Below are 11479 nucleotides of genomic sequence, written 5' to 3'. Positions count from 1 at the left end.
TGCAGGTATGGATACTGCATTTCCTTTGTGTTCAATGACTGTTCCTGTCATTTGATAACATCAGATTCTGTTCATCTTTTTATACACTACAAAGGACTCAATAGACGAGTCCACCCCTAATGCACTATTAAGCTATTGTTCCTCTGCCTCTTTTACACAAAAAGTGGCAGAAATACAATGATTAATTTGTGCTATACCATTCAGGTTCAAGGTTCAGTTTTCACCTCAGCTTATTTTTGTTATTCAGTTTACATAATAACCACATGGAGTAATGGTCGAAACACTAAATCCTGTTTGTCAGTAATTAGATGCAGAATACACTACACTGTTTAGAATGCATTTATTAACAACTAAATGGGAAAATTTAAAAGTGAATACCGTATAAAAATAAAGCTGCAGGGAGGACATCTGAGAGGAGGACATGAAATTAGCAGTGAAGAACAACTATTCTTCTAATCATGAAGAACATCAAGAACATAATGTTTTGATATAGCTTTTCTTACCTCATTAATAAAACAAACAGGAAACAATGCAGTCAAATGACATTAAAGTTGTAGCACATTGTAAACGTTTAGATAGTATTGAAGGTTTTCAAATTTAAAGGTTCACTGTGGAGTTTCTGACCACCAGCAGTTCTATACAGCAATTAGTTTTTTTCTGCTGAACTGGTGGCTGTAACAAGCAAAGAATTGTAGTAATGTGGCAATAAAGGCAAAGAAGAAGACTGCAAGCTAATGAACATGGATTTGAACAATGCACAACTTAAAATATTTTATTAAATCGGCTTTGCAAATGTTTGATGAGGAAGGAAATGTATTCAACTTGTTTGTTAGATCTCAAGAATACACATAATGTGTTTTGGTGGGAAACACTCAATGCAAAATTGTTTGTTTACAAGAAAACACCACAGGACACCTTAAAGATACTCAGGGAGAATTTAGGTGTCCTGTGGAGTTTTTGACCGCTAGAAGCGATGAACCATGTTTTTAAGAGTGGGTCCGCTTGTTGTTTGAGGATGCACATGCATGTGAGTTAGCATGTGGGCGATTAGATACACCTTTAAAGAGGTTTAAAATATTATATTATAAATCTGCTTTGATTTGCTTTTTATGAGGAAGGATATGCACTCAACACATTTGTTAGGATTAGAATACACACAATGTGTTACGGTGATAAACACTGAATGCACAAATATAACTATCTTTGTTTACACGACAACTCCACAGGCACCTTTAACCTAAGTTCCTGATGTGTAAAAGATCCTTTTGCAATGTAAACCCAGTCTTTTACTGCTTTGATATGGAAATAAATCAAACTTGATTTAAACCTTTGGCACACTGAGATATCACATTACAGTAATAAATAACATGTATTCCTTTTATAAAAACAAAATAAATATCAATAAGTTAATAGATTCAAGATTTCATAAATACATTTCATATGTGTATAACTTTTTCCATATTACACATGTGCTATACAGTAGACGGAGTGAGTCTGCTGAATCATCCGTTGTGTCTGATTGATTTCAGTCCTTTCAGATTGAGCATCCATGGAAACATTTAAGATCACACTGAAAACATGGTATAAAGGAAACTGTGGATATTGTGACTGAGCCAACTATGAGAAGAAGAGGACCATTAGGAATCATTACTTTGGGGTTTAAGCTGTAGTGATGACACTTCCTCTCCCTATTTACTGACCACGTAATGCCAGAAAGTTTCCTCACAGCGAGAATAATCAGAAGGAAAAACACTCAACATCACACTTCTAAGTGGGAGTGAATGTAAAATTACACAAGGCCTGACACCAGCTCACACTCCCTACACACAGCCACACCTCCTCGCAGAGTGCTTCCTCACGGTGTGGTAGACAAGGTTGTCGTCCAGAAACGAGAGGTCATCGTCAAACGCTATTGGCCGACAGCAAGCCTGAGGGGGTGTGTCCTTGGGAGGAAGCCTCCTGTTGTGAGCCAGGTTGTAAAGAATTTTGTCGTAGTTGGTTTCGGACTTCCTGCAGGGTCCAGAGCAGTACCTGAATATCATTTCCTCGCTGGAGCGGTAGCCCAGGTCAAGGTCTGACACATTGAGGTGGATCTGTTTGAGCACACAGCCCTGTCCTCGTCCATTTCCTCCTCTTCCCCTACTCTTCCTCCCTGTCTCTCCCCCTCTAGCTCCTCCTCTTCCTCCGTTACCACTCTGCTGACTCGCTCCCTTCTTCCTCTCCCTTCTTCGTCGAGTCCTGCTGCTCAAGTTTTCTTTGGATAGGGAGGAGGTGGTGGAGGAGGTAGATGAGGACACGGTGGATGAGGAGGAGCGCCGTATTCTACTAATGGTCACTTTTATAAAGTCCACCACATCTTCAAACTTGTTTAGGGAGAGCTCCTCCATGGTGTCTGAAACACATTAAGAGTAATGGCACTCTTACAAGGATGTATCATATTGGACAGCACATATTGTTTCACTTGAACACACCACACTGACTATTGGACAGATGGAGTGTTGTGTCAGAAAATACACACACAAATGTAGAAATAGTACACGTTTTTTTTCTGCAAAGGAATTCCTTTTGAACTGATTCATCCAAGTTACAAATGGATCCCATTCTTAATTCTTAAAGACAGTTGTTGAGTGTATTAAAGACACAGCAGCCACTATGTATGCTACCCTCTTGGCACATGGCTCTGGAGCTAAAATAAATAATCAATTAGTGAATTTGACAGAAAATGAATTAGCAACTATTGTGACAATCGCTTAATTGTGAAGTAATCTTTTGCAAAAATTGGTTCCAACTTCTTACTTGTGAGGACTGCTGCTTTTCTTTATCCTTCTTGACAGTAAACTGAGTATAATTATGTTGCAGACAGATAAAACAAGTAATTTGAAGATGCCACCATCGGCTCTAGGAAATTGCTAGGAAATTGCTACAGGTACCTTTTAATAACTAAACTATGAGAAATAATCAATAGATTCATCGATAATAAAATAATCTTTAGTTGACAATTCTGTCACAGACTAATAAGCATGTTTTATGAGATTCCCCTCACTCATGCACTCTGTTTTATAACTTCTATTGAACACTGACAGCAATGTCATTATTTGTTGAAGAAGTACAAAGAATTCAAGACACAGAAAGCCTGCTGAGAGCAAATTACTACAGGGTGTTTTTCTTTTGGCACTTTGGGCACTCCATACAAAACCACTGGCACTTACATTGTTCTCCTCCAGCCAGCGTCTCTTCCCAGTCTGCTGTATCCGCCTGAGCACGGCTGATGCCCGGGGAAGTGACAGACAGGCGGATCTGAACCGGCGGGAGCTCCAGGGGACTCTCGGCGGCGCGCCCTCTCCTCTTGGTGGTGGACGTGGACTGCTGTAGGCTCCGGAGCAGCGAGCTGGCGTGCACGGCGCTCAGCAGTATCAAACAAGTGGTTAGGCTATCCCATAACTTCATTGTCCACTTCAGTCCGACAGAAGGACATGGCGCGATGCAAAATCAACAGGTATCATCTGGCAAACGCGGTAAACAACATACTGAAGATTATTATTTGGAGAGGAAGAGGTGGGGCGCACTCATCAGCTCGGGTTCCTGGCACTGAAAACGCTGAGGATTAATGAGTTATTGCCTGCGTACTGTAAACTGCACGCTATCCCTCACATGTCAGCTGGCAAATGCTGTGCAGCGTGGCGCAACATCCAAGGAGGCACGAAATCAAAGGCAGAAGCGCACAATGCAAAGCCAAGCAGACTTCCTTATGAAGTTGTTTGCAAACCGACGGATACAATGACGCTTGGAAGACACAATTCACTCCCAGGTTATAGTCCTTCAACCGGTTTCACAATGCATTCACTCCCGTTCATCCCCTCTCACCATCAATCCTGACTGAGCCGTGAGGAGGAGAAGGAGAGGTCTAACAGGGGAGATGGGGAGTGGTGGTGACGTGTGATGGTCCATCCTCTGTTTCTTCCTGTCTCCACCCATGCAGACTGCACACACACAGAGGGATGGAGTCCAAACTCATGATTGAACTTGAGGTCCAGAGTTGATGAGGGTAGAGGAGGTCTGTTATGAAAGAGGCTCAGATGACTGAGAGGGAGAGAGAAGTTTCACACTTTCCACTAACAATGGTCCTAATTCCCCAGGCCTGCTTTTTGTGTTTGGTTGATATTGGATGGCAAATGTGTTTCTAATCAGCCAGTCAAAACAGACTGAATAGATTGTGTTGCTACTTATAACCACAGTGCGCTTGAAATCCCGCTGTTTTGCAGTTGATGAGAAGATGACATTTAACATCGAGGGAGTCTGAGCTGATATCCATTACAGGAACTCAATGTTTAACTTGAGTATACATTATTTTGGTTGCAGAGTTTTGCATAATCAGAGCAAAGTGTTAGTATTTCTTTTGGCTAGAGTTTAGAATAAAACCACAGGCTCATAAGGTGCAAAAGAACATTTTAAAGATATTTGTGTTAAAATCAGTCGAAGTGCATCATGCAGTTTCAAGATTCTCTTGTTAGGTAATAATTCCATGTTTGAAGTTTGATTATTTGCCTGTTTTTATAAGTAGCATTCTATGATATAATGTTTCTAAGACACACAACAAACTGTATATGGATCAGCTTACTGCCATAGTGAGTGTCTATAAGAAACTGACAACTTTACATTGAATTAAGCAACAGATTCAATCATTCTGTTGTCACATTGTGACCTCAACTCAACTTCCCCCTCCGTTACTCATGTGAAATAATATCAATGAGACTGTAAAGCAAATTCCATCATAATCTTTATTGGAGAACATAACAAGGCAGAGGTTTAGGAGCGAAACTGTGTTTGATGATTGAAACCAGAGCAAAGATGAGTGAAAGTGATCTGTGGAGTTTATGTGCCTGCGTGTCAAGTGCTTTCCTTCCAAGAGTAGTTAAAAGTTGTTTATTTCACCCTAGTCTACACCACAGTAAAACTCACTGCACTCACACAGCTGTAATGTTTTAAGAGTTTTTGTTCAGGGTAAGCAGAACAAATAATGCATACATCTATGATAATGTAAACCATTCAAGGTCCAGATGAAACAAGGTCCAGTTCAGTTAAATGGAGATGACCACACAAGTGACTATACCGTCACTGCAATCACTGATGCATTGGAGTGTTTCATTTAGGGGCACCATCTCCCTGACTCAATTGTTGGCCACCCTACTGGCCCCCACCCACCGCCCCATATACATAATATGCGAGGGAGAGGTGGACAGGAAAAGGGAAGAGAGAGAGAGAGAGAGGACGACACACATCAAAGTGCAACAGGTCAGATTTGAACTCATGGCCGCTGCAGCAAGGACTCAGCACATGGGGTGCCAGCTCTACAAATTGAGCAACCAGGGTGCTCAAATATTGGTATTTTTAAAGAACAAATAGACAACCAGCTGCATTTGACTGTCACTCACACCCCAGTACAACCACCCGAGGTTTGCCAATCAAGGACTTTATGCGCTCAGGCATATTGAATCCCTGCAAATGTGTAGATCTTTCTCTACTGTGTTGTTCATTATTATTAACAAGAAGAAGTCACATTTGTTATTAAGAAGCAGGATTATCCTTCATTTTCTGTTTTCTTCTGCAGTGATTATTGTGGATAAAATATACCACTATACACACAACACTTTTTTTCCCCCAGCAAAATCTTTCCAGAAAGAAGAGAAATGTTCATGTTTGCTCTCCAGCTGAACTGAGTAAAGCTGTTTCCTCTTTACAAGGTTGAATGTTAAATACATACTGTGTATCCATACATGCACATCCGTAAACACACATACACTTCTATGCAACCCTTGAAGTGTAATGTTTCATGAAGAATCATGTTTGTGTCAGTGCGAGCACACATGTTGGCCACATTGTATTGTAATCACTTGACTACACTGAACATGCAAAAACCATCTGAGCAACCAAATATGCTCCAAATATATGTCATACAGCGCAACAGTTGTCTTTTTTGTAATCACTCAGAAGAGGCTTCCCACTCCACTGACTTGCTCACTTAACTGTATGGAAATACAGCAACCTCAAGCAATTACAGCAAATACACCGAACAGATGTCCGTTTCCCTACTTAAAAGGACTGAGGGCTAATCGGGGACTGATCTGCAAATTGAGTCTGTCAGCCATATTTGGGGCTGATTTTGTCTCACATGTAATGGGCTAATTGCACGGGTCATTTCACCCCTCATTATCGGCCAACATGAAACTCCTGCCCCAGATCGATTTATGGGAGGGAGGAGTTGACAGCTGGAATGGACGTCTGATTTGGGACATGGCTTCCGGTGTAGTAATTAGCAGAAAAAATTATATCCTGACTCTCCACGCTGACAGGAGGAGTGGGGAGATCGGCGATAATGTGTCCTGTAGTCCTGTTTTCTACATTTACATGTATTTTAATCTCATACTTGGAGGAGAATCTGTGCTTGTTTTTAGCTGGTTATAGGGATGGCAACTACTAAATGGATTGCCACTACTAAATGGATTGCCATGAAATCTGGGGCAGACATTCATGGTCCCCAGAGGATGAACCCTAATGACTTTGGTGATCCCCTAATGTTTCCTCTAGCACCATCATGAGCCTTACATTTGTGTTACTGAATGAAATGTTTCAACAAGTTTTTGAAAGATTGCCATGAAATTTTGTACGCACATTCATGTCCCCCTCAGGTCATCATCAAGTCAAATAGGTAAATTTTTCCAATCATTTGATTATGACCAAATACATGCAAAAGTATCGACATTCCCGTCAGCCTTAGTGTTACAAATGTTTGCATGCTGACATTAGCATTAATCAGCCTACATGTTTCTTGTTTGACTTATGCTATGTACAGCCAGCTTGTATATATCCCCAAGCAGCTGCCTGGGTTATGGCACAGGGTCAGGGGAAACTGATCACCTTTTAGCCCTTAAAGTCAACTTTAAGCAGGATGCGCTCAAGTCACTTTGGATTAATTTAATTCAGGATGTGGACTTGCATCACATTAGCATTTAAAATGGAAAGTTGCCAAGAATAAGGAAATAATCTGAAATGTTTGCCCAGTTATTAGCAAATCAACTGGTCTATAACCGTGATTTCCTTTGTCACTGTACTCGTAGCAGTATGATATACACTTTTTCAGACAACATAGGGAGTGATATACATTTACTGTCATGCTTGTTGCACCAAATCATCGAATTATTGTTGGTTGAGCTCAAGAAGTTTCCTTGTTGATGATTTTATCGCTATTCATAGATTTTGGTGTTGGATAGGATGATTGTATTCATGGTAAAAATCACCTCCACGGGGACCCACAGTGGTGCTTAGAAAGTAATCCACACCATATGTATTCTGGTGCTGCTGGAGCCTCAGGCTGAGAGTGGATGCCGTCTGCTGAGCTGACCCGCTGGGAGTCTGCTCAGAAATGTTAAAGTGGGGTCAATAACTGTTAGGATGTTTAAGCAAATAGACAATTTACTCCATGTTTGTCCCCAGTTTTGTAATAAGTGTGACATTATTGCCTGCTGGGGTGACTGTAAAACCAAAAGGATTTGATCTGGTCTGATTTGAGGAATTACAGGTGGTGAACATTACATTCAGTAATTTCTAATGCAGATTACAAACCAGGTTGAAAACAATGAACCTCCAGATGTTTTGACTGCTCACACACACGTGCATGTAGGGCTTAAATGCTGCCACTAGTGGATGCTGTTCACCACTGTTAATAGCAATGTGTGTTACACTTTTACAGCATTAAACAGCACAGTGGTGAGGTCTGATATTCATTCTTTATCTCTTGTTTAAATACAATGACTTACAGACTTCAACTGAATGCTGTATTATTTATTTTTAATCAATTGTTATGATTATGATCTATACACAATGTGTTAACATGAAATATATCTTCAGAATGTGGATGTGGATATATGGATATTAAAGCTTTGAAGTTTGAGAGAACTACTGATTGAAATTGAGACTCAAATCAATTTATCATCATATTTTTAATGATCTTCGTAGTCTGGTGTGAAAGAACAAATTAGCTCTCCGAACATCTGACAAATCAAGCTGCATGCTTTTGACTACAGGCTGTTGTTTTTCTTATTGAGGGAAACAATTTTCTGAACCACTAGTCTGGCTTATTTGCTTGATTTTTATTGAATTGAAAAATAAATAATGTCTTTACTTGGAAGTCTAATTTGAAAGCTACCTTGTATTTCCCTCTTGGTTAAGTTAGCTCAGTTTTGTTAGGTTATTATTTCTGTTATGGAGATAGATGTGCTAGTTGTTTGTATGTCAATTATATGTGTAGAGATGTGGGTTTTGTTTGGGTTATGGATGCACCTGCCAGTGCATCGTTTCTGTTTGTGTTGCTGTTCTCCCTTCAGTCTCTCCGTCATGTCTTGTGTGTTTGTGTTTGTCCAGGAGATGGAACCAGTGAGTTGGGTTCCCCATTCATGCAACACAGTGACCATCATCTCGGACACACTCTCATTATCTCACTAAACCTCATAATCATCCTCAGTTGTTACATTATGGAGTGTAGGAAGTTCTGTTATAATTTTGGTATCCACTTAAACAGGCCTACAACTCATTTTGGTTTATCTCACTTTTTTCTATATTTATTGGTAGTAGCAAACATTTTTTTATTTTCTTTTTATGACGCCAAAATACAGTATACACAGGATCAGTGTTTACCTAAAATAACTACTAGAATCTGAATTTGTGTAAACATATGATAATGTGACCTTATAACACACCATTGGAGCCTTTACTGCTGAATTTCTTTCAGGTGCGTCACAAGCTCCAGTTGCCAACCTTGGACCTGGCATTTTATGAGTCCAATATTTATTTTAAACCCACAAATTGAATCCTGGTAGCGTGTAAAATAAAAATATAAGGACAACACTATCCAAGGGGGGCCAGGTAAGTCTACTGAGCACTGTTACGTCAAATAACACAATGAAAACATATAACAGAGAATGCATTTTCATCAAATTTATACATTACATGGTTATCTTTGCATAAAATCTGCTTCCTTTTGTCTTTAGAGTTTCTCCAAAACAGTGGTGATATTTCACTCCCTTCACCCTCTGCTCTGGCTGTTAGTGTGATATTTTGAGCTTGGTTGATAATAGCAGGTGAAGAAACTTTGATAATCAGTTCACATCTTGCTTCTGTGACCCAGAGAGCATATGATTAATAGAAGTGGCACATGTGAATGTGGAAAATAATGCAAGAAAGTGGAACAGAAATTAACTCTTGCTCTCTCAGTAAGACTGATCTGATGATGTGTTCATCCTGTAGGTCTTTGATTATGATTGGCAGTGTTGATCTTTTGGTGAACTGATGGCTGCATATCATAAAGGAGGACAACACCAGAAAACTGATGAAGATTTAAAAAAAAAAAAAACTTGACTTGCAATGAGTGTTGGTGCTTCTGATTAGATTTTTATCTCTACTTACCTGCTACTTACTCTAAACGTTTCCGTTTTTGCATTTTTCTGATACTGATAGCTCGGCTGATACCAGACTTTTGAGGCCAACTTTTACAGAATCCAACGATAATTGTATGGGTAACATTTTATTTCAGCTCCTCATTTAGCATTCATATATAATATATTAACATTTAATTGTTTAAAACAGATTATAATGTAGTTGTGTGCAGATAAAATGACATTTAAGTATTTATTGATGTACAATATTTATCAACAACAATAACTTTTCTTATGAAGACATTTTTACATGGTTACGTGTGTTATATTGTATTGTCATTGTATTGTCACTCTTAACCTGTTTCTGCACCATTAGCAATGTTGACCAGTACATTAAATGTTTATATACCGCTTATAAACGCACCTTGCATGATTGCTTGCTGCCATCAGGGTCTGTGTGAATGAGAGGCAAATTGCAAAGCCATTTACCATTAAAACATAGTGTCAGTGGTCATATGGAAAAAAGAGAGCCGTCATGTCATGCCCTAACTCATCTCATCATTACAGCTCAGATATTCACCTCCAATCGGTCTTGGCCTCAGTTTAATAACAGTATTCTACCTTTGCAATTCACGCTGTCTGTAAGGCTTTCATGAATGGGTGGTGTGATCTGTGCTACTGTGCAGAATGAGTCATTATGAAGACTACTACAATAAACGTGTAAAACTACTCCAAGGGTCTCTGCAGTAGTTATTGCAGACCTTAAAGATTAGAAAATCTCTCCTTGGAAAGACTTTTTGTACTGTAGGGGTCAGGGAAAAAAACATTGGATCAGAATTAGATAAAAGGATTTTCAAATTGTTCTGTGTAAATTGATGGCTTGAGTAACTGCTGGATTTTACATTTGCATTTCGCATAAAGGTAGAATATGCCTGGCTCAGAAAATTAGGTCTAAGTAGAAGACCAGCGGAGTGAAAATGAAAATGAAGTAACAAATCAGCCTGGTTCCTGGCTGCTGGTTAGATTTTTCTGCCATGGTGCCTCTAATGTGATATAATAATTCAGAAAAACGTTGAAAATGTGACCTAGAGGAAAAGTTTGGGGGAAATTACTGGCTACAGCACTGTTTGACGCTGATTTGTGCAGAACATGTAATAGATAAAACTGCATGTTCATCAAGTCCATCATAGTGGTGGCTCTTCAACTTAGAATTTTTCCTTAATCAGTGTTAATAGAGCCTGCTACTATTTGTGCCTACATTGTTCTTCCTAGTTCTCCTTGATAAGAAAATTGCACCAAACTGTACACTGTTAAAGCTGATGAGTTTGTTCAACTCAAACTGGTTGAGGAAGTAAGTACATTACATTCACATGCAGCATTTCTGCAGACTTATTTAAAATGTGTTAACAGAATGAATCTGTCTGAATAAAGTAAGGCTAACTTAAATGCATCTTCTTTATACAAATGTTACCACTTAAATTGAATTTATGCAATTTTCTTCCACTAAAGCAAATTATTACATTTTGTTTTATAATTACTCGATTATCACCATTTTTTGAATGTTTCTGCAAAACAAGGTACAAAATCATGAGAGTTACATGAGCACTATGAACTCAGCATTTTTCTATCAGTAGCCAATTCATTTTGGGGCTTTAGGGCTTACATTTTCGTAATGATATACTTAAAATATGGCACAAATTTAAGTGCACACAAAACAACTGAGTTATTACTTCGACAATTCATTTTTTAGTTGGGTTTTATTAATGGGAGTGAGTGATTCAAACGTTATGGGGGGAATAAGTTATCATAGCTTACTTCTTTTATTAATAAATGTTGGATTGACAGTGTACTATGTTGAGACCAAACTAAATAACACATAATCAGCTGGGAGGTTAGTCACATATTAACAGTTGCTTTCGGGGACATTAATTACTGGATTAATTGTTTTGCCCCCTTTAGCCATTGTTGTACACCCAGTCAGTCAATCACACACACACACACACACACACACACACACACACACCGATGTATACTTTTATGGATGTCTGTTG

The 11479-nt window shown here is 39.1% G+C and overlaps 1 protein-coding gene across 1 annotated transcript; it reads right to left on the bottom strand.

Annotated features, from left to right (window-relative positions):
- Nucleotides 1-758: 758 nt before the first annotated feature.
- On the bottom strand, nt 759-3812 carry gdnfb (glial cell derived neurotrophic factor b). Its single transcript, XM_051421654.1, has 2 exons — nt 3210-3812; nt 759-2392 (listed from the first exon to the last, which is right to left on the bottom strand). Exons 1-2 carry the CDS (start codon nt 3445-3447, stop codon nt 1821-1823), a joined length of 810 nt encoding a protein of 269 aa, XP_051277614.1. The 5' UTR covers nt 3448-3812; the 3' UTR covers nt 759-1820.
- Nucleotides 3813-11479: the final 7667 nt, after the last annotated feature.

The sequence above is a fragment of the Dicentrarchus labrax genome, unplaced genomic scaffold (assembly GCF_905237075.1).
Source record: "Dicentrarchus labrax unplaced genomic scaffold, dlabrax2021, whole genome shotgun sequence".
In the NCBI taxonomy this organism is placed as follows: Eukaryota; Metazoa; Chordata; class Actinopteri; family Moronidae; genus Dicentrarchus; species Dicentrarchus labrax.
Note: the sequence above shows the minus strand (reverse complement) of the source record. Positions and strands in the feature narration are given on the sequence as shown.